At 39.3% G+C, this 24707-nt stretch overlaps 1 protein-coding gene across 13 annotated transcripts in view; it reads left to right on the top strand.

Annotated features, from left to right (window-relative positions):
- The window catches only part of NRG1 (neuregulin 1), a 456659-nt gene that overhangs the window by 396077 nt on the left and 35875 nt on the right, over positions 1 to 24707 (top strand). For 12 of the 13 annotated variants that reach the window (XR_009555320.1, XM_060237089.1, XM_060237088.1 and 9 more), the window contains one exon: positions 21426 to 21555. Coding sequence is in view for 12 of the 13 variants with exons in the window: in XM_060237089.1 (XP_060093072.1) it covers positions 21426 to 21555 (130 nt within the window). In the remaining variant the exon portion in view is untranslated. Of the gene's footprint in view, positions 1 to 21425; positions 21560 to 24707 lie in introns of those variants that run through there. The other variant, XM_060237091.1, reaches the window with a different exon arrangement.

Genomic DNA, 24707 nt, shown 5'->3' with positions numbered 1-24707 from the left:
ATTAAGCAAATATCTTTTATATTATGCATTGCTATTCCAATTTTATTATGAAAGAAGTCACTCTGACACCAGTAAACAGTTTAATCATAGCTGCCATCCAATGATTTAGGTCATTATTTTTTTCATGTGATCTGAATATTTTAAGTCTTAAAGCAACCATGATTAAATGATCTTTCCACTGTAGTTGTAAGGTTTGATGCACTATTAAATAGAATGAATTGTATTGCTGTACTTAGTTCACTGCCACAAACATTTAGTATTCTGAGTTTATATTTTAGGCCGATATGCCAGCACATTTGTGTAAAGCTCTTCACCCACTGTAAAGCATGTTAGTGTTGGTCTAGGATCTGGAAGACCTAGGTTCAAATCCCTCCTCTAACATATAAGCTCACTGGGTAACCTTGCCCAATCTGCCTCTCAGCATTGTTACTGAATGAATTAAAAGGAGAGAGAGGGGAATGATGCTGTCAGCCACTCTGACTCCCCCTTGAAGAGAAAAGTGAGGTATAAGTATCTAAATAAATGAATAGTAAAATAGTGTTCTGCTGTGAATGTAAGATGTGGCGAATGTAGATTATTGTTTTATGTTATTATCTGTACCTTTATGACTGATGGGTAAATTTAGACCATCAGAACTTTGTCATCAGGAATGCAGAATAGAATTCTTCTCATATCCTACAGACAAATGTCAACACTTGAGTTGACCTTATCATCAAGATGTCATGCCCTTCTCAGACATGATTAAGATGTACATGATTGATCTAGATTTCTGCAACCCAAGGAATCTCGGAAAAGACCTGAAGTCAGCTCTATGGAGTTGCAATAGAATAGCCTGAAGAAAGCTCCAATCTTTTATTTTTGCCGTTTCTTAGTCAAAGTTTGATTGACCTTGAAAGACTTTGTGTTCCAAAGAAGTAAGTAAGATAGTGCTGTACACTTTTAGGCATAAGGCTGCAACCCCTTTCCTGGGAGCAGGCCTCATTTTGGACAGGTGCTCACGGAGCAGAGTTCCAGAACCTTTACATTTTATTGTGCTCTTTCTTACCCTCACCCCCCCCCCCCAAAAAAAACACTTGCTTCTGGGCTCCATTGTTCAAACCCCCTATGAGAATTTTACTGAACTCTAAAATTTGACAAACTTTCTAATATTTCCCTCCACAAAAAAAGGGAAAGTAACCAAAACAATATAAAGCAGACAGATGGCAATCTTCATCATGCCACGTTGGCCACTTAGGAGAAAGTAATTTAGAAACTATGATGAGAATAAGGTTTTATTATGACAGTTCTAATTCAAGAAGCATTTAAAGGTAGATGCTGAGCTGAAATAATTTAGTCCACCTTCCAGTGATGTCAGGGGTGTGTGGCATATGCAAATGAGTTGTGCTAATGAGCTCCAGCACCTCTTACCCATCTGTCATAAATGGGTAGGCCTGGGAGTAAGCACATTTTAGCAGGGCTTTTTTTGTTCAGGAGAACACAGTTCCAGCTGACTTGGTGTCAGGGTGTGTGGCCTAATATGCAAATGAGTTCCTGCTGGATTTTTCTACAAAAAAAAAGCCTTGCATTTTAGTACAGTGGGACAGGCTTTTGAGTGAGCATACACAGAATTGTTTTGACACGTAGCATAGAAGTAACATGAACAACCTTCAATGATATGGAGGTCTTAGCTTTATGCTCAGTAAACAAGTCTGGATGAAATGTTAACAAGAAATCTGGCTTTTAAATATAGTCAAGTTCCCGCATAGTGACCCAAGGAACTGAGCAGGGATTGGTGGGAGAGGCACAACTAGCTCCACTGCAATAAGCAATTTCTACAACAGGATGGGGTGTTCTTGAATGGTCCGGTGAATGTGCTGAGAAATTTGTTCAAGCTTCTTGAGAAAGTAGCATAGAGGCAAAATGGGAGACTTGGAATGGTGTGTGTTAGCTGTTCTACGCACCAGGGTTTTGTTTTTTTAAGTAGCTGGAGCTCAAGATATTCATTGCCGAATCAACAAAGATCACATTGCTTTGGACCTTCATCTTCCACAAACCTCTTTAAATTGTATTCACTTTGTATGTATTAATTATTCATAGTACTAAGTAAATCTGAAAGGGGAGGATTTGCTTTGATTTTACATTTTGGTTTTATATAATAGCTGTTGTTGTTTTTGGTAGATTTGGCTTATTTTTTACTACCTTTATCATACTCTGTAGATCTTTAGAATTCTCGCTTGTCTTCTAGCATGGGAGTCAACAAGAAAATCTGTGTAGTAATTATTGTATACGAGATAATTTCAGCACTTGGGCTGAAGCCAGTGCTATCCTTGTGTGGTGCTAAAATAAAGGATTCTCATCCAGGCTCTGAGCATCATATTTCTTTATTAAAGTGCCAGCTGAAACTCAGGAAATAATATTATCTGGCTAGAAATATCATTTGGCTAAATTCCACAGGCATTTTTGCAGGGAAATTCAGTTGCCAGGTTATCTGCAGAAAGTATTGATAAGCTGATTGCCTAAAATTGCATGCAGTGAAAATAATAAGTGGTAGTGGTTGTTAATTTTCTATAGCATTTAATATAAACAAGATGCAGTAAGTGAGAGTCGTTAAGGAACTGACTCAATCATTTCCAGTACACAGTTTGTACCCATTTTGTCTCTACTCCTTTAAAAAAAAGCGTATATTCCTCTATTTTCTATCACTTGCTTTCACACACTCCAGTTTTATACAGCTGTGTACGCACACTTGTTGACTTACCTCACCCTTCAGCCAGCAGAAATGTCTGGCCAATCTAGACAATGTAATCAGTATAATATATGAAGCACCCTGTAGCAAATTAGTGTATTTCTTTTATTTGTGGAATCTAAGCAGATTCTTTTTACCAACAGTGATCAAGTTAAGACATTGGGTGTGATCAGGCAGGCATTTTGACCCCTCCTGCTGCCCACTCATCCCTACCTCATGTTGCAGTGACTCCAAAATGGATTTAAAAGACACCGGCAAATTCCCAGTGACTGAGTCAGTGAGGCACTTCCATGTTGGGTTTCCAGCCATCTGATTGGCCTGGGCATGCCATGGAAACGCAGGAGTGGTGTGATTGCTCTACTCTGTGCATTTCTGGAGCCACAGCCAGTGGTTGCAGCCCCTTGCCAATGTCATTTGAAATTGGTTAGTGCATTTGAAATTGGTTAATCTATATGACAAGAGCCCCGTGGGGCAGAGTGGTAAAGCTGCAGTACTGCAGTCAGAGCCCTCTGCTCACAACCTGAGTTCATTCCCAGCAGAAGCTGGTTCAGGTAGCTGGCTCCAGGTTGATTCAGCCTTCCATCCTTCTGAGGTCAGTAAAATGAGTACCCAGCTTGATGACTGGGGAAGGCAGTGGCAAACCACCCCATAAAAAGTCTGCCGTGAAAACATTGTGAAAGCAATGTCATCCCAGAGTTGAAAATGACTGGTTGAATATGACCTGAGAAATTTCCAGTTCCTTATGGAAGTTCATCAAGGAACAGATGTTATATATATTGAGGCTAGCATATCTTAAGGATCACCTCCCCTATGAACATACCCATTCTTTCCAGCTATCTTCAAAGACCCTGCTTTGGGTGCCACAACCTTCTGAGGCTAGAGTGATGGCCACCTAAGAAAGGCCTTCTCCGTTATGACGCCAAAACTTTGAAACTCTCTGCCCAAGGAGGTTCATCTGTCTCTCTCTTTCTCTATTGTTGTCTTCTGTCATCAAGTGAAGATTTTTTTGTTGTTGGGTTTAGCATGCTTCCCCCACAATAACTGTTATTGGCCTTCTCCATGGTTTTGGTTTTTCATGTGTTTATATGTTTTTATTGAATTATTGTGTATATACTTTATTTTAAATGTTTAAATGTTTGTTGTTTGCCACATTGGGGACATCTAAATAAAAAGATGGCCTAGAAATGTTTTAAAATAAATACATACAAATATCCATACATACATAAAACCATATTTAGAAAGGCTACACAGTGAACTTCCAGTTCACCTTGATATGATTAAATGAAGCAAAGTAAATAGGAGTTGATATGAACAAGGATACAATGAAAATAAACCATCAAAAATGCCAAATACATTGTAGGACAGCCTTGGCTATCAAGTTTACAATCTGCATGCGTATTCTCCTTTGGTGACATTCTGCTGCTGCCAGGGCACTGTCAGTCTTAATGTTACCTTGTTGTTGCTATTTATAAATATTTTTTCTCAGTTTTGCTGATCTGAGCAGCTTGCTCATCCTATCAGTTGCTTAGACATAGCCTTTGTCAAAGCAACAAAACCCATAAACAGTGATAATATTCAGTTTGGCCCCTCTGCAGATACAGTGGCAGTGGTTAAAGAGAATATTATGGAAATTTCTGTGAACAACATTTATTGAATCCTATGTAAAGTAGAAGCTATTCTCAGGGGAAATTTATGAAGGTTCAATAAATAAAATTCGTACCTATGATTAAACTTTATCACAGAATACCAAAGAGTCATATTAGAAATAGATATGGATGACAGATTGCGTTGAATAAAATCTTCATGGTCTCTATTTTTAAATTATCATTTGGCAATCCAACACTTCATTCAGCACACACAAAAACTGGTCTACCAAAAATAACTCTTGACACTTTGATTGATGCATTTCTTAACTTTTTGATTTGTTTGGGACAATTAATTTAAAGTTGTTGAAGTCAGCATGTTTTAGTTAACATGTCCTTGGACAAAAACTGAAGCTTAATCCAATTGCTGTATAAAATATGGCAGTTCTGAATAAAAAAGGATACTTGGGGTTTAGGCTTAGCTGATAGAATTCCTTGAGCAGGTTCCACAGCATCTAACATACTCCTGTAGATTTTCTCCCTGTCATCATGTCAACTTCCTCTGCCCAAAGAAATATGAGCTGTAATATTTCCACTTATCTTAAGGCCATGTTCCTATTCCTATCAAAGCCAAAGGCCCCCCCCCAAAAAAGACACAACCCTAAGCAATTTCAATTTTAGAACAATAGCTCCAAGCTTTATATCTTCCTTACAAAAGAAAAATTTCCAGAATAACAAATTATGCCAGTACATATTTACATAGATTACATAACTGCATTTTTGTTTTCTTTCAGTAAATCAAAGGAAGGCAGGCATATAAATAATTGCGGGGGGGTTATTATGGCTCCATAGCCAAAGTGCAATTAAATCATTCATAATTTCACTAAATATGATTTTAACAGCCTTATCAGTGCATTGTATAAATATTAGCTGCTAATAGAAATGTATCATTTAGTCTCTGTATAACAAATTGTGAAATCTGTGAGATCTTTTCCCCCATGAAATTGGATTCCTACTAAGAAAGATGGGGATGAATGAGAGCCAAGAATTCAGAGTTCTTTAAACTGTCTTTTGACTGAAGGAGAGTTAGTTTTTGTGCATTTTAAAGAGTCACAAACAACTTTCTTTTTCCAGATTTATTTGTTTAAAACAAAAGTTCAGCTTTGTTTTCCTCAGTACTATGTAATGAGAGAAATAGCATGGAAATGAAATATCTGGTTTAAGGGAGAAATAGATCATTATCTTCAGACCATATCAGACAAAGGGGGCCAGTTCAGAAGACCACTGGAAAAGGTAATAACTCCAGAGCTGTGTTAGTCTGTTGCAGCAAAAATAGTTTTATAGGATAGTAGAAAAAAATAACAAGTTTTTATCCATGGCATAAGTATCTGTGAACTAGAGTACACTTCATCAGATTCTTCTTCTGGGTCCTCTCTAAGCAAACAGGCAAACATGGGTGGATGTATGCACATAGACACATACAGTACATGAAGTTGTGAAGGAAAAAGGCAGTATACAGTGAGGTCAAAGGGCCTTAAGGCATAGAAAATACACAGTAAGTTTGTACAGAAGTTTCATATTGCAATCTCCTATAGAAGTTCTCTTTCTAGATGGGATAACTTTTAGATCTTTAGGATCCTTTAGTGAAGCGATGAAATCGAGTCACCTTAAAACATTTTTTTTTTATCATTGGGGGCACTGATCATCATGATGATGTCAGTGTTATCCTGATTTCTAGCTGGCTGAATTTTCTCTCTTTTATTTACACTATCATTAAAGTTACATATTATATTTTAGCAAAGTATAGAGCTGTAGATTGTAATCTTCTATCATTCTAAAATATCACTCACTGATTTATTGTATTTTATTATTGGTTTTATGGTAGTTTATCACATAGTGGGTTGATTTGGCAAGACAGACATTTGAATATAAATGCATAATGTGTTTGTGATAGCTTATCTGTGACAGCTGTTTCATAAAACTCAGCTATTATTTAATAGTTGCAATTATGTGAGAAACATGATCTTATGGTTTGCTTTTGAGAAATTCTCAGTACCTGTTTGAGAAAGCTGTCCTCATATTGAGTATTTGTGTCAATTTTTTTACAAATCACCATGACCTTTATTGGATAAGGCAGGATACAAATTGTAAATTCTTACATTTAATATCTTTACATTTAATAAGCTGGTAGTGCATGACCTAGTCATAGATTTTGGTCCTAAACCATGGACTCCTTTACTCCCTTCTACATACAACATAATGCCAAACTCTGCATAAGATTCTTGCAGAACAAAATTTGAGTCCAGTGGCACCTTTAAGACCAACAAAGTTTTATACAAGGTATAAGCTTTTGTGTGCATGCTTGAAAGGTGCCTCTGGACTCAAAACCTTGTTCTGGTGCTTCAGACCAACATTGCTACCCACCTGAATCTAAGGGCGTTTTCACACTGACCTTAATCGGCAGCGATGTCCCTCTTCACCGCGCAGGAGCTGCGCGGATTTCGCACCAATTGCTGCGGAGCACCCGGAAGAGCTGCAAAATCCCGCGGCTTTTGCGGCGCAAATGGAAACTGGTTTTTGGCGGTTTCCATTTGCACCGCAAAAGCCGCGGGACTTTGCGGCTCTTCCGGATGCTCCGCAGCAATTGGTGCGAAATCCGCGCAGATCCTGCGCAGTGAAGAGGGACGTCGCTGCCGATTAAGGTCAGTGCAAAAACGCCCTAAGATTCTTGTAGTTTTTGCTCATTGATTAGGGGTCAGTCAGTGGAAAATATGAAGTCCCTTTACAGTATGGAAGTTCGTGCATAGCCTTAACTTGTTGGTGATGTTTGTTTGTAAATGTACTTTGATTGTAGGGAAATTGTGTTCTGTAGCTAAAAGGGAAAGCCCAATCATGTTGTTTTGTAGCTATGGTGAGAGTTGGAGAGAGATTGTAACTGAAATGAAAAGTGTGTATTTTTCAGAGAGATCTTTTATTTATTTTTTTACAAAAAGGTGGAAGACTTGAGTAGTTTGCTGTGAACCACACATCTGTGTAGATGCACTGTTTTAAGACTGAGCTGCTCACAGGGGAAACCAGAGAGTGAGGCTTTGAGTAGAAACAATGTCAGAGGTATTTTTCCGTCAGAATATCTTGGGCTCCTATAATCTTGCTTTAAGGGAGATTACGTGAGAAACTAGGATGAAAGTATAAGACCATTATTTTCCTTTCCTTTTTATTCAACTGTGTTTCATTCACTGGTATAATAAGAACAAATTGGCCCCCTCCCAGTCTAGTAGGAGTTCTCCAACAATTTGAATAGTAATGTATTTGGCAAATGCATTCCACCATTGTAGTAGCCTATAAAAACCAAGTACTGGTGACAGCTCACCTACCCTCCCTTTGGTGGAGCTGCATGTCACTCAGTCCCTCCAGCCCCTAAGACAGATGAGGATCAGGCCACTGGGGAAGCTGCCTTTGCTTTTTTGGCAGGTTTTGACTCTTTGGCCTCAGTCCTGAATCCAGTAAACAAAGTAGATTTTTGAATTTCTAAAATATGCACCATTTCAAAGCTCAGTTTGCGTAGTGTAGTGGGAAATTTACAACTACCTATATACAATCAAAGTGAAAATAAGCACTGAGTAGCAAACAGTCTACATTCTAAAGTCATGGTGCCCAAAATTCTCTAGCTTGATGTGGGCACTTAACCACCTTGAGTATCTTTTTTCATCCTGAATATCTTGTTTCAGCTGTCACATTCTTTCTTGCCTTCCTGCAGGGCTGAAATTGCCAACATTCTCCTAATAAAGAGCTATTAGTATAACATACCAGTATTTTCTTTGCAGATACAGTTCGCTATTTCAGGTAGAACTGAACATATAATGTCAGTAATGGAATCAGCTCTATTTTCATTTATTAGATCATGATGTGAAATCTGCGGAGTTCATTCTTTTTATCCATAACGCAGATGAAGTGATCTGCGTCCCATTTTTGGAGAGAAAATGTTTCTCCTACATTCATTACCTGATTTGTTTCTCTTTTCTCATTAGTTTTGTTTAACCTTCTGGTAATGGAAGAATGAGGCCTTCTTAGACTTAGGAAACAAGGCTTTATTCCTTTCAGTACTTATGAAATATCTCTGGGCCCGATCAACAATATGTAGATATGTGATGTTTTTACACCAGATCTTTTTTGAACTTCCCTACACAGGTGCCCCATTGTGCAGAGTGTTAAAGCTGCAGTACTGCAGTCCTAAGTTCTGCCCACGATCTGAGTTTGATCTCCAGTGGAAGCTGGGTTTTTGGGTACCCGGCTCGAGGTTGACTCAGCCTTCCATCCTTCTGAGGTTGGTAAAATGAATATTCAGCTTGCTGGGGGGAAAGTGTAGATGACTGGGGAGGGCAATGGCAACCCACCCTGTAAAAAGTCTGCCATGAAAACGTGAAAGCAATGTCACCCCAGAGTCAGAAACAACTGGTGCTTGCACAAGGGTCACACTGACTTTAGTGTGCAACAAATAGACAGTTGTTTCTCACTTGCTACACATAGCCTTTCTCAGGGCTTTTTTGGTAGAAAAAGCCAAGCATGAACTCATTTGCATATTAAACCATACCCCCTGAGGACACCTTTGTTTCACACAGGGCTTTTTTGTAGAAAAAGCCCAGCATGAACTCATTTGCATATTAGACCACACACCCTGGTGCCAAACCAGCCGGAACTGCGTTCCTGTGCATTCCTGCTAAAAAAAAAGCCCTGGTCTCCTTTTTTTATAACGATGGAAGGGAAAGTATTAATTCCCCCAGCCTTTCTGTAGCCCCTTGTACCCTTCCCTAACTAAAAACCATTCTGCAGGGCCCAGAGTTGCCAACTCTAAATTGGGAAATTCCTGGAGATTTGGGAGCAGAGTCTGGGAAGGCTGGGAATTGGGGAGAGAGCACAGCAAGGACATGATATCGTAGAGTTACAGTTGCCAACTCTGGGTTGGCAAACATGGGGCAATTTTGGGGGGTTGAGCCTGGCGACCTCAGTAGGGTATAATGCCATAGATTTCTCCCTTCAAAACTGCCATTTTCTCCAGGGGATCTGATTTATGTAGTCTGGAGATAAGTTGTAACTCCAGGGGAACTCCAGACCCACCTGGAAGTTTACAATCAAGAGAGATTCACAGTGTGCAAATTACAAGCATAGGCAAAAAGCCATGAATACGAATAACTAATCAACTGTATTGTCTATTTAAGGAGCCATATATATGATAATTAACCATGCACTTATAATACAATTAATAGCTTCTACTCAATAAAGGGCATATTATATATCTTTTTCTTCTGGATGTGATGAATAACAGCAGTTTCCAGCTCCTTACAGCAAAAGTGCTTGTGCTGATCCAATAAAGTTTGAATAAAGTGCTTCAAGCTTCAAAGAATGTAATGCTTGTGTGATGATATTCCCAGGATGGAATGGACATCAGCAAGCCTCTGACGAATACTGTTGACTTGTGAACTCATTTTTTACTAGTACTTCTTCAGAGAGGCATAATATAAGTCCATATCATTTCAAAATAAGCAGCAACATCTCAAACACCAATCTTCGGAGAAAGTTATCTCAACATTCTTTGGAGGCTGAAGCATTTTATTCAAACTTTATTGGATCAGCGCGAGCACTTTTGCTCTAAGGAGCTAGAAACTGCCTTTATTCATCACATCAGGAGGAGGAGGAGAAGAATGCAGATTTATACCCCACCCTTCTGAATCAGAGTCTAAGAGCGGCTTATAATCTCCTTTTATCTTCTTCCCCCACGACACCCTGTGAGCTAGGTGGGGCTGAGAGAGCTCTTACAGCAGCTGCCCTTTCAAGGACAACTCCTACAAGAGCTATGGCTGACTCAAGGCCATTCCAGCAGGTGCAGGTGGAGGAGTGGGGAATCAAACCCGGTTCTCCTAGATAAGAGTCCTCACACTTAACCACTACACCAAACTGACTCTAAATGCACTTTATTGAGTAGAAACTATTAATTGTATTTCTTCTGTGTTTTTGATAAGTGTATGGTTGTAAATTATTATATATGGTTCCTTAAATAAATGATACAGTTGATTAGTTATTCATGAACATATGAAGAACATATGAAGCTGCCTTATACTGAATCAGACCTTTGGTCCATCAAAGTCAGTATTGTCTTCTCAGACTGGCAGCGGCTCTCCAGGGTCTCAAGCTGAGGCTTTTCACACCTATTTGCCTGGAGCCTTTTTTGGAGATGCCAGGGATTGAACCTGGGACCTTCTGCTTCCCAAGCAGATGCTCTACCACTGAGCCACCGTCATTCATATTCACGGCTTTTTGCCTATGCCCACCTGGAAGTTGGCAACCCTAGCAGGCTACACCATCTTATGAATTACCATATCATAGATCTTTATTGGCATTAATACAAGAATACAGTATACTTTAAAACCAACAGTGACACTATAGAATATAATAAAACCTTAAAAAAACAGCAAAAGTTAAATGACATAAAATAGCAGTAGGCTATGCATGAGTAAAAGCCTCTCTGATTTGGATCGCAACCTGTAAAAAGCAAGCAACGTGAGTAGTGACAAAGTTGTGTTTCCCGTGGAGTAAAAAACGAACCTTGGCATTGTCAGAAAGGCCTTGATGGTCAGAAAGCAGTGTATCTAGGTAACTTGCACGTGGACTGCTATAAAAAGGGCAGTCCAAAAGAACATGAGGGACCATTTCGATGACTCCTTGACTACAAGGGCATCGTCTAAGATTGCGGGGGATTCTGTGGTATCTTCCGAAAAGGATGGCCGATGGTGATGCATTAAATCTAGCCAGCATGAATGCTCTTCTTTGGTGAGGATCAGTTAAAAAGAGGAAATAGGGAGCAAAAAGCCCAGGAATCTGGGATAAACCCAGATAGCTTGGGGAGCAAGTTTTCCGAGCTGCCTCAGTTAGACGTTGCAACTGGATATCTAGTAGTCTACGTTTGATGGATTGAAATACCGCAGAAGCAGAGGATAGATAAAATGCATCCAAGGAAATTCCTATGGATGTGATTTTCTTTTGGATCAGGGTCAACCATTTGGATGCATGATGGTCCATCAGCATCAAAAAGGTGAAAGAATTCTGATCATTAAATAAAAGGCGCAGCCAAAACTTAAAAGTCAAAAGCCAGGCGCGAGTTTCCAGCAGCAACAGTCCAGTTTCCATGCAAATTGCAGCATAAGGAACACAGTTGGGTAGTCCCAGAATTTTCCTCAAAAAGAAGGATTGTAGGCCTTCAGTTGTGTGATCGAAGGCACTGATCCATATGGGGGCACCATATAAAAGTTGGGGGCTAGATTTTGCATTAAAAGCTCTTAGGGCCATAGGGACATATCGGTTCCCTTTCAGATAGAAGAAACGGGCAATAGCCAAGGCACTAGTTCTTGCCACTGTTAGAGCGCACTTGCGATGGGTTGCCCAGCTCCCATTATAGGAAAAATTAATCCCCAGATATTTGGTAGTTTTGACCTGTTCAATAGGGTTTCCCTGGACTGACCATAATAGTTGCTTCCAAGATTTAGAGAAAACTAAAATCTTTGTTTTCCCATAATTCAGGGTTAACTCGTTGTTATTGAGATAGGTCATAACTTGGTATAATAGACGCCTCAATCCAATTTGGGAACATGACAATAAGACGGCATCATCCGCATATAAAAGGATGGGAACGTGACGGTGAGCAATTTTAGGGGCATGCCCATCGATTGCATATAAAACAGGGGCTAGATCATTTAGAAAAAGATTAAAAGTGCTGGGGCAAGGATACAGCCCTGTTTCACACCCTTACAAATTGGAATTACAGAAGTTAGATTTCCCTGGAGGTTGTGCTTAACTTGACAGCTGGTACGTGTATACAGTTTTTTAATCAAGGTATGCAATCTGGGATCCATGTTCATCCTGGCCAACTTAACCCAGAGCAACTCTCTAGGAACTGAGTCAAACGCCGCCTTGAGGTCTAAAAAGGCAGCATCGAGTTTGTTGCCAGATTTCCCACTGTATTTGGAAACTAGGTGTGATAAAACGACACAGTGGTCAAGGGTGGATTTACCATGATGAAACCCTATTTGTTCTGGGCCTAGTATGTTGTTTGTTGTCAGCCAGCTTTCTAGTTTCACTAGGAGGTGTTTGGCATAAAGCTTTCCGACAAATGATAGGAGGGTAATCGGCCGATAGTTCTCAGGTAATGAAGGATTGCCCTTTTTATGGATGGGGACAATGATTGCATTGGACCATGTCCTGGGCATTATTCCAGTGTTATTTATCATAGTAAACAGGGCAGCCAGGGTTGGAGCCCACCATTCTGGGTGGAACTTCAATAGCTCTGGAATGACTGGAGATGGATCACTCCTACTCCATCAGCAGAAACACCCTGCAAGATTTTTGGGTTCAACCTGGGATCGTTTTGTAGAAAAATAGGTGGTGGAGCTCATCCAGGGATTGTTATGTAGCTGCACATACTAGTCAATGGACAAGGAGGTGGAACTCTCAGAAGGAGGTGGAACTCTCAGAAAGGTGCAGGAGTTGTGCGCCTGTGAGCTCCCACTGAATCTGAGGCCTGGGCGCTCAACCCATTGTGTTGTACCTGGAAAAATACGCATTGCAATGCTACTGAGGCTGTTATAAGTAACTGTAATTCCATGAATACTAATGTGTCTTATGGATCATAGATGCATAATAATTTCTACACGAGTGCAGTTACCAGCCATGATTGTGATGCTGCAGTGACAGTGTTGTAGTCCTGGTACTACAGGCAGCAGATATAATTAAGATCAGAATGATAAAGTCTGTGAGAAAGGTAAATGTGTTTTAATGCCACATCATTTGCATGCAGCTGCTTCTTTATTATGAAAATGTGCATTTTAAAGCTCATCACAACTCCCTACAGTAATTTCCTGGTAGTTACATCTGTGTTGTGCATGAGATAGATTAGTTCAGTGATACTCAGTGGCTCAGGAGCCACCTGTGGTTCTTCTGAGCTCTTTTCCCCAATATTGCACTTGCCCATATATCAGGAATGTGAGCCACTTTCCCTTTATGGTTTGTGCTTTTCAAGGAGTTCCCACCTTGAAACAACTGTTGCCAGCAGAACAGGTAAGGTGCAAGGCTCCCTGAAGTATAGGCCTTATACCATTGATGGAAGAACACAAGGCTGTTTGGGCTGGTGGTAATTGCACTTGTGGTTGTCTGTGAACTGCAGAATACTGATTTTTCTCTGCAGTGAACCTATCTAAACTGTGCAGTGCATCAGGTTTTGCAGCATTTTCTAGCCAGGTAGGTGTGCATTCAAAGTCAAAAACACCATACACAACCCAATATCCTGTACATTTTATTGGGGAGGAATCTCGCTGCTTAATGAGCTTACTACTAAATAAGCTCTTGTATATAGGTGTCAGGCAGTTAGAAGACAGCATTTTATTACAGTGACTAGATTTGCTTAAATCTAGATCTTACTGGGGGTGGGATTGAGGGCATATTCCTGTTAGGGGGTTTTAATTATTACAATAATGTTGTTCCTGTTTTAGTATGTGGAATTTTACCGACATACTTGCATGTTTTTAATGTGCTGTAGATCATCCTGATAGCTCTTGAAAGTCATATGTCCAAAATATTAACACTATATGTAATAATCACAGGACTGCATCCTAAAGCTATCATCCTAAAAAAACATTTTACCTGAAAGCAAGCCTTAAGTATAGCAACCATGTATAGGATTTGGCTGCACAGTGTTTCAGAAATAAACTCCGTGTTTCATGTCTCAAAACCGAGCCCAGGCTTCAGAGCTTTCTCTTCGGCTGCACAGCAAAACAAAGCACATTCACACAGAGAGAGAGACACACACACTCCTTTCCTGCAGCCTGTGTTCTTATATAATTTGAAACTTGGGTACCAAACATTACTCAAACTTCCTGTAAAAACAGCCTCAATTCTACTATCTCTCTCCATCTTGAAAGTCAACACAACCGGAATGTTTCTGGTCATGCTGCATGTACCGTAAATTACTCTCTCCGGCCTCTTCAAGCTTAGACACTACACAGACCTGGCCTCAGCACTACTGCCAACTGGGTCAGTCTGTCAGTCTTTCAGGGAGAAAGCAATCTGGCACACAGAATTGTAGCATTTGTTTTTGTATTTCCTTTCTTTCTATCCCCCGCCCCCCCCCCCCCAAAGCTTGGACTCTGAAGGGAAATCAGGGCAGACTTTGAGTCATGTTGTGCAGCAAAAGGCATTAAATTGTTTCAACAAGAGTTTACATACCCTCATTCTTTCCTGAAGTGTCTATCTCCTGGTCCCAGTGGTTTCCTGTTTTCTTTAAGAGTTGGACGTGCTCTTTAAAGTGCGTTTAGTGAACAGTATTGCAAAGTTATGGAAATATTATGTGGATTCAAAGCTCCTGTGTTTTTGTGATTAAGGAACAGTCAGTTCCCACAAACAGGTTTCCAACATAAGCTTGAATACCTGGACCAAGATGTTACTATTTAAGACATACCAAGGTATGCTGCAGTTTTCTCATTAACTCACTAATTCATGCATTTCTTAAGTCCTCGGTTTCTAGACTTTAGGGTTTTACTTACTTTGTTCTTCTGCTTCAGACCACTATAGCTGTGCACCTACATGAATAGACAATATCATAGTAATGGTCCTGCAAATTGGGATGTGTATCTACAGGCTGCACTAAAGTGCATTTGTCTCCATACTTCTTCCACACACACATATACTTTGGACTTACCTATGCAGTGATTTCAAGCATTGCTATGTGGTAAAGAAAAAACCAAGGAAAATACAAAAAATCTTCATATGAATGGCTCTGCCAGTTTTTAAAATGTGGCTTGCCAAGAGTTACAGCTGTGGAGACCACCCATGACAGATGGATTCCACCACAGAGGTACTGCCAAAGATACCCTGCAGTGGAAAAAAAGAAAAAACCCTGCATCTGAATCCACCCTACAGTGGAATTTAATATGTGTAAGGGGTTATATGAAAATGTATAATATCATTAATATAGACTACATTATTCTTCTTAGTGTTTCCTTTTACTTGCTCCTGGATCTGTTGGAAGTGGAGTGAGTTACAGCTAGGGAACTGCTGACAGCATCGACAGCAGTACTTGTTCACAGAAACCTGTGATATAGTGAGCTCTTTCTTCCTTCAAGTCATCTCTTTTTCACAAAAGGAGACAAGGATGTCTACTTAAAATTCAGCAACGAAGTCTTGTTCGTGACCCGTAAGCACTGAGGCTGGCACTTTATTTTCCCTTCATTGAACAATGACATTGTACCTGTCACCTTGTGTGTTTGATAGTCTATCTGCTTGAAGTTACACCTGACATCAGAGAAACTCTATTAAAGTACATACAAGTATCTCTTGTAGTTCCGTTCAGAGATCTAAACTAGCCAAGGGAACACTGGGGACTCTTTAGAAGATTTCTCTCTTTCAAGTGAAAGGCTGTGCAAAAGATACTCAGGTTTTAAGCAGTAGTAATCAACTTTTTTATTAGTATTATTGAGAGAGATTGAGTGTACTGTGTATTTCCATGTCTTTAGACACAGAAAATTCAGTCATGTTCAAGGTAAGCTAAAAATGACCCTGATTTTTGTGAAAGACAATTTATTAGTAATTATTGAAGACCTTATTTCAACCAAGGGGCTTGATCTTTTTTAAAAAAATCTGGAAAATAAGGTGACATTCTGTGGCAAGTGAGTTTTTTATTGTTTTTCATTGGGGCATACAAATTCTATGAGTCCGGCCAACTTTCTAAAAGGCTTTCAGTACTACAAAATAGATATTTTCAACAAAAGTATAGTATGGATTTAGGGTTGCCAAGTCCAATTAAAGAAAAATCTGGGGACTTTGGGGGTGGAGCCAGGAGACTTTGGGGGTGGAGCCAGGAACAAGGATGTGACAAGCATAATTGAACTGCAAGGGAGTTCTGGCCATCACATTTAAAGGGACAGCACACCTTTTAAAATGCCTTTATTCCATAGGAAATAATTAAGGATAGGGGCACCATCTTTTGGGGCTCATAGATTTGGACCCTCTGGTCCAATTGTTTTGAAACTTGGGGGGGGGGGGTATTTTGGGGAGAGGCACTAGATGTTATACTAAAAATTTGGTGCCTCTACCTCAAAAAATAGCCCCCCCAGAGCCCCCAATACCCCTGGATCAATTCCCTATTATTCCCTATGGGAATCGTTCTCCATAGGGAATAATAGAGTCCCCAGTAGACATTTCCCTCCCCCCCACGTTTTCTAAAGGGGGGGAGGGCCTCCAAACCAAGGAATCCCCTGCCCCCTCCCTCTCACACACACACACAAATACTTACTAGATCTTCTTCTGGAGAACTCTACTTGTTGTGAAAACGAAAGAAAAAAAAGGGAGGGGCTGTTCTCCGAAGCCCTTCCTGTTTCCTGCTTCCTGCCCAGCCTTAAAGGGGCACACATTTTACAAATGACTCAGGAACTCTACAACAATATGAAGCCTACACGTATGTTCTCCCCCCCCTCCACCCCCACCCCCCCGCTTCCCAATTTTTGGAGAGCGGGAGATGAGGCTGCAAACCCAGGAGTCCCCCGCCAGGGCAGGGGTGGGGGGGTGGGAAGCCTATATGGATTGTTGTACATAATAATTGCATATTCTGGAGAATGTTTGCCTATTCTGTGTTTCTCATTCTCTGGGACAAAAATAGCTGGACACGGGAAGAGATTTCCTTTTCTCTGTGTTGAAATAGGCATTCTGTTGGGTCTTGCTTCATTATACAGATTCAGAGCAACTGTCCTTGACAAATATGTATCTGTAATCAAGCAAAGAAACATTAGTTTAGATTTAGAAAGAGACAGCACCCAGCACTCTTTAGCACCAGCAACATTTTGCTTCATATTGCTTTATTGGTTATTACTTGGAGCCAGAATAATTAATAAAACCAAAACAATTAACATTAGGGATAGTGAGGGGAAAAAATGCAGAAACGATAATGCAGTAATACTTTCAAATCTCCATAGTTTCATTCATTTAGGAATTAAACTCGCCAAGAATGTACCAAAACTGACGCAGATTATTTAACATCAACAATTGCAAAAGAAGGTTCCATTTGTAAACACAGCAAACATTTGCTCTACTTCTGCAGGGTATTACTCGTTTGTATTCACATTGACCTGGGCAGAAAGTTGCAGGGTGGATAATGTGGTGTTCTTCATCTCACTATGCCCAGAGAAAGAATCTGTATCTACTATTTCATAATCCATCTCAAAATGTCTTCCTCCACAGAGTTCCAAGTTACCCAACTTTTCATACTTCAATTAGTAATGTCCCCTTTACTATCATCCTGCTATTCTGGGCAGTTTTGTTCCCATCATTGTCCTATTCTCATGTTTGACTAAAAGTTCTCTGCTATGGAAACCTAGCCTTCCTTGCCAAATTGCAGTTACCTGAGGTGGGGAACTATTAAACTAGCTTCTCTATATAGTCCAGATTTGCCCACAGAGCTCAGTTTATATTGGCTAAGAGCTAATCATTACTTTGAACCTCCACAGTGATCCGTTTTTATCTCACAGCTCCTGGAAGGGAAAGTGCAAAGCAAAATGGCTGCAGCAATTACAGATAGCTTTAGGCTTGACTCTTCTACAGCCGTCCTTGTAATTCAGTTTAAAGCATTCCATTAGCCTTTGTGGCAGTAATAAGCTTTATCTGCAGGAGCTCAAGCAGACAATATTGCTTTTCTTTTCAAATTAATGCATCTCTTTTTGAACTACAGGGTGTCTCCAGAGTAATAGCTTGCTTTCAGGAGGAAGTGTTTCAGAAGGGTGAAGTGGAAGGGGTGGGAGATGGAATTCAGATGTGGTTCTTGAATGGCATATGATTCCCCCACCAGCCCCCCAGAGAACATATGCAATAAATATTTTGACATGCTCACACTCCTTACAAGTCTGCTGATTATTAAGTCTGTCTAGATTTCTTTTTTTAAAAAGAATGATCTTAATAAACTGTTTGCTACACAAATGTTACAGCCACATCTCTTCCACATTTTGAAACTAAGATCTTCTAGATCTTAAACTAAGATCTAGAAGATCAACTTGAGGTAGCAGAGAAAATAGCTTGAAGCCTGACCATCCAAAGCACCTAGTCATAGATCTAGAAATCTTTTCCATTTTGCTGAGTAGCTTACCAAGTAATACTACTAGGTAACAGATTATACCCTGGGAGGTTCAAGTAGTCAAGAATTGCTACAGGTAACCCTCTTCCCTTGCAGAGCCCAGAAGGGAAATGAGGTCCTAGAATTTTTTGACAGAAGAAATTTCAGCTAGGGTTAGCAAAAGGTACAAGATTATGCATTCCTACAATATTTATGTCTTTGTGAGACAGCTAGAAGAACATCCAGTCACCTTATGTGTCTAAACCTTTTGAGGCATAGTTATATTCAGGGGTCATTTCATAGAAAAAGAAGTGCCAGAGCTTATTAGCACAACTCATTTGCATAACTTTCTGTAATTCTTCCAAGCATAAACAAGCTTTTACCAATTAGCCACCAGTTGGATCCTTATAAACACATAGGATTCCACCCACACCAGCCTGCCCTTTCCCAAGAGTCAGACTAGATGGCATAAAGTCTGCTCATTGCCACAGCCAGTCCTAACAACTGGGTACTCAACAACAACAAAAGCCTTTATTGGCATATATCAGATTATAAATAAATAAAACAGATACAGAAATAACAAAAACAATCATATGCAGCTATACATTGGACAATCGATCCTTGATTACCAAACTCAAGAATAAAGCAACCTTTTCAGTTATTTCAGATGACAATTCATTCAGAAGACAACAAACTTTTACAGCATCTGAGCAGCCTGTCATATTGGACAAAATTAAATCCAGAAACCTAAGGCATATAATATCATATAGGGGACAATAAAGAAGAACATGGGATAATGTGTCAACTTGTTTTAAATTACATGTACAGAGTCTTAATAAGAGTGGAATTTTTTTTATATCTTCCAATATATCTATCTATCTCAGCTGCCCTGAGTCCGTTTGGAATGGGAGGGATATAAATGGAAAGTAAATAAATAAAAATACCATAGATAACTGCTGATGGGTACTCTATTCTCTGTCATATGTGGAGCCAAACCACTCTGCCACACTACCAAACAGAGCCACCCTTTACTCTGTCTGCTCTTTTAATGAGCCAGACCTGAGCTCTCTCCCAGAGGTAGAACTGAGCTTAACTTCTGCTGTGTTTCCCTCAACATTCCACCCCCCCTTCTCAAAGATGGTTGAATGCTGAAATATTCAGGGGCAGGACAACCTTCTGGAGGACCAAGGTCTATTAACTCTGTTATTCTTTCCCCCTCCCCCTTCTTACTTTACTGCTTGCGAAGTAGAAGTAGAGAGAAACGAAACTAACTTGAGAAAGAGTAATCAGCACCTTCCCATACATTCCTATTAGGGAGTGTGGCACATCTGGGGAAAGCAAGGACAGAGTCCTGATAACGCTATGAGAATGTAGACATTTATGATAGTTTATGTGTGAGAGCGCATCCCTCGTCCCCACCTTTTGGAATCCTTTTGAAGTATGCCTTAAAAGTATTGTATCAATGTATCTTTAGCATCACTCTTAAGAATCTGTTACACTGAAAGTATTGGTCTATCAATAAACGTACTTTTGTATCAAACCTGACTCGTCATTGAAACCGCATACTTGACAATATGAGGCTTATTCACCATACTATAAGAATTCCTTAGTGCCTTATAATATCGATTGCTCGTGCAAGTAATGTTCATGGTATCAAATAACATGATGCACTGCAGCCTTGGATTCAATCCAAAATCACTGTTGTAGTCAAGTGTACCCATCCAATACTCCACAAAATATTAATGTGTTTGACAATTGGGTTCTACAGTTGTTCACTTCACAATACCAACAGTTAAATTAGCCAAGATAATTCTCATTGTTCAGTGAACAGCGATCCAGAGAAAATTGTGATCTTTTTTGAATATCAGGTTTTTTAGGATTTGTATACTTATAACAGCTTAACATTAAACTGCTGTAGGCTGGCTACCTCTCCAAAGATGGTGAAAAGCTTCAACTGCTTCTAAAGTGAATGCCACACTAATGTATTCTCCCCATAGGAGAAGGTTTACAAAAGATGTACTGTTCTTCCCCATAGATATCGGGGATTCTCATTTTGGTTCTAGATGTCTTCCAGCACACTTTGAGCCTCTGGAAGTTTGCATGGCACCATCCTTTCCTCTGTATATTACTGCGGTGCTGTAGTTTTACCAACTACTGATCATGAGTCAAGCTTGTAACAAGTCTTGAACAGATAATCCAAGGAACGTGAGGCCACAACTCTGGATCACAGGTAGAAGTTGCAGGGAGACTGGCTACACCTGTCAAGAACATCTTCTTATACCAGTAGGTCATAGTGGATCATGACTGGGGGTCAAAAGTTGAAATAACAGTGCCTGTTTCACCAGTTGATATATTTAAAGCCAGAACATGCAGAAAGGGAGGGGATCTGAATTAACAGCAAAAGAAGTGCACAGTTCAGGAAAGCAAAATCCTCCCATCCATGATTTATTTCCAAGTGGCTTCTCTCCCTGAGCACTTTTCTCCTGACATGAGCTTCTATATGGAAAGTGATTTCAGCTGGAAGAAAAGTGCTTAAGGAGAGGAGCTATAGCAGGTAAGTGGGAGGTCTGAGGAAAGTTTAATGCCCAACGCAGCTCTACTGCAAGAAAATTCTGTCTTCCACTCCACCCCCAGTTCTATGTGATTGTGCAAATTTCCTGTTTAAGTGAATGGAACTGCCTTAACCACACCTACTCATGTTGTCTTCGGTAGAACTCATACTTGACTGTCTTCACCCCAACCTCTGCTGTATAGGAACCAATGGAAGGGAGTTGCAGAGATGCATGAGATGAAATCATAGGACACCTCTCAAAATACTTTGAATACTACCCTCTCCTTTTTTAATTATGAAGCTCAATTATTTATTTCTGCAGGAGTTCAGAAAAATAAAAATGCTAAAAAACCTGTTCACTGTTTTCCTGTAAAATGGAAGTGTACAACCATACTGATGTTCCTCCTCTGTCTTTGTTTCTTCCAGCTACATCTACGTCTACTACTGGGACCAGTCATCTCACAAAATGTGATGTGAATAAGAAAGGCTTCTGTGTGAATGGTGGAGAATGCTTCATGGTCAAAGACCTCCCAAACCCACCAAGATATTTATGCAGGTAAGAAGCCCTTTCCATTTGTTTCAGTGGAGCTGCATCATTTCTTGCTGTTGATGACCAGCAGATTTACCTTTAATTTAATTTAATTTTTCAATTTATACCCCGCCCTATCCCGCAAGTGGGCTCTGGACGGCTTACAACATTAAAAAACCTTACAAAACATCAAACAAGCTATAAACTTCTTTCACCTACAAGGCTATATATCTCTGAAAAGTCCATAGCATTCTCTTCTTTATGGTTTACTAATTAGATTTATTTTTACTGCCCATGAAACATAGTAGGCTTGAAGTCAATCAACTTGGTTATTAGGTATGATACCTGTATAATAGATATTGAATGCAATTGCTGATAAAAGCAGTAACCAATTTAATAAAACAGGGAGTGCAACATAAAAGCTAGTATTTTGATAGCATACAGCAGTTGCTCTTTAAGCCTATAATGCTAGATTCGATTTTGTAGGTGTGATGTGATAGAGCTGCATTTCATGTAATTTTTAAAAGAGCCAACGGTGGACCACCCCTATATTTGCAAATGCCTTCTCTGTGTGCAAAGAGTGGAATAAACTAGTTCACAATGTTTTATTAAAAACAACAAATCTATCTACACCTCCTTCACATACTCGAAGTAACTCTTTTTAAAGAGGGACATAAAACTAGGCGGTACATAATTGTCTTCTCATCTACTTGGGAGCTTCTCAGAGTCATCTGGATGGCTACTGATGATAAGGAAACAATGCTGGTCTAGCTAGACCTTTTGGTCTGACCAACGGCTCTTATGCTAAAAATCTTTTTAAAACTATGTTGGTGTGATTGGTTCTATTTGACAAAAACAGCATCTTCCTAAAACTTTATTTCAGGGACTTCGGAAAGGGAGAAGACAGAAAGCTCATAACTTTCATCCTCTCAAATGTCACTGTATCTCTTTATCCCTGAGCTGTTTCACCTAGCCAGTGCAACAAAGCTCTCTTAGAGGTCTCCTGTGAATCAAAGAATGCTTCCAAATACCACTTCCAGCAACTAATACTGAAATTTTAGGAAACCGTTTTTTGGGGGAGGGAAACCATTTCAAGTAATTGTTAAAAGTCAGGAATATTCCAAAAGGAAATTTCTAAGTCTGCAATTCTGTTTAATGCATAACTACATTTGCATGCCTTTTGAGATGTGGAAATTACTTGCAGGAATCATCCTACACACACATGCCTTTAAAAACCACGCTAAGGAGCAGCCTTTCATACAGTGATAAACACACATAGAAAATATTTAGATCCAATCAAGATGTCATTGTGAGCTCAAATTGAGCGACTTATTTAATATAGACAACAATGAAACTATCCAAAATCAATTTAGACCTTGCTTTCTGAAATCACACTTTCTGTTGTGGCCAGAATAGTAATGCATGACATTGATGTAAACCTTAGATTGTTATCTCAGTTTTAATCAATAGGTGTCAGCATCTCATGGCCACTTTTGCTGCCACAAACAAAACATACCATATCCATGGAATCATGTCTCTTTTGAATTATGTGCAGTTTACATACATTCAGAGTTGGTGCAAATTTACTGCTATCAGAGGCAAAATTCCTATTGATTTTATAAATGACTGTTTTCACCCTTTCACTCTTCCCTTTGTTTTTCTTTTGAAAAACACTGAGGTTTCATCTTGTTAAGTTTTTCTCTTTCTTCTGTGAAGATGTGTATTCCACATCTAAAATTATTGCTTTTATGTTACATGTTACACATCTAGTATAAATGCAAAAACTAATGATATAATAAACATGCTGCCTGTTCTTTTCAGTGCATGAAAAAATACAGTTTATATAGTTAAACAGACTGTTTACAAAATCAAATTGAAAGTAAGCTATCTGATTATATCTTACATGCTGGAGGTGGTAGTTGTAAATTGGTGGATTTTCTCTTATTATGTGCCAAACCAGCACTTGCTGTTGATTTCAAAGTTGTATTCAATTACATCAGTAAATAAATGACAAAAAGAGTCTTGTGGCAATTTATGGCATGATAGAGAGAGAGAGACAGACAGACAGACAGACAGAGTTGAACCATCAAAAATTATGGCATAGTAAATGTTAGTCCAATTCCAAAAACCTTTATTGGCATAACAGTAAATGTTAGTCTTGAAGGTAGCACAAGTTTTCTTCAGAAAAAACTCTAATCATAATGCTTAAATTGGAAAAGGTTAATGACGCAGTCCTATGCAAAACTGGTCCACTGTAAACCTATGTTTGGATTACACTGTAAACTGACCAAGCAGATCAGAGAACACTTAGGGCTACAGAGTATAGATTTTGTCCTTGTATCCTGGTTTTGCCAAAAAAACACAAAAAAACCCAACTGGCTTCTGAATATTTGTTTTTGGGTTAGTAGCAAATTCACATTTTTCTGCACTGTCAATCTGGATGAGAGCCAAAGCAACACTTCTTGGAGCATAAGTATTTTGAATTTTTTTTCTCCATAAGCATTTTGAATTTTTTTTTCTCATCACTTACAACACAAGTGATGCAAACTAGAGATGTTAAGAAATCTGTGTATCAGGTGGTGCAGCCAAATGATGCTAAGAAATATGTGGTCAGTAGGTGGAACCAAAGGTGAGACGGGGTAAAATACAGTGAGTTTTTGGTGAGAGAGCTTCTCAGTAAAATGCTTGATATTTAAAAATACTGAATTAGCAAGTAAATATCTAACAGATGACAACGGTAATCATACCTCCAATGCAAAATAACTGAACTTCATATACAAAGTATCTTTGACTCACCATCAATCCTGAAGAGAGTTTCACCCTTCTTAATGCACTGAAGTCAATAGATTTGGAAGGGTATCTCTCTATAAAATTGCTCTGCTTGTCTGTTTTTGGAAAGATAGAGGAGATAATTCAAAATGGAATATTATCAGTTGCTGTGGTATTCTTTGGAATTAATGAGAAAACAAAAGAGAGCAGAAGTCCAAAAAGGTGGCAAAAATTTCATTATTGGTGTGGTATAATTGAAAAGGTGGCTCAGTTGTAGTTTGAATTTCAAGTATTCATTTATCATTTCTTTTCATTCTTTCTTTCTTTCTTTCTTTCTTTCTTTCGCTTTTTGATAGTTTCTTCCTTAGATCCAAAATATGACTGAAATCAATTGTTTAAAAACTATGAAA

The sequence above is a fragment of the Heteronotia binoei genome, chromosome 4 (assembly GCF_032191835.1).
Source record: "Heteronotia binoei isolate CCM8104 ecotype False Entrance Well chromosome 4, APGP_CSIRO_Hbin_v1, whole genome shotgun sequence".
In the NCBI taxonomy this organism is placed as follows: Eukaryota; Metazoa; Chordata; class Lepidosauria; order Squamata; family Gekkonidae; genus Heteronotia; species Heteronotia binoei.
The sequence above is the reverse complement of the archived record's forward strand: the minus strand, read 5'-3'. Positions and strand labels throughout refer to the sequence as shown.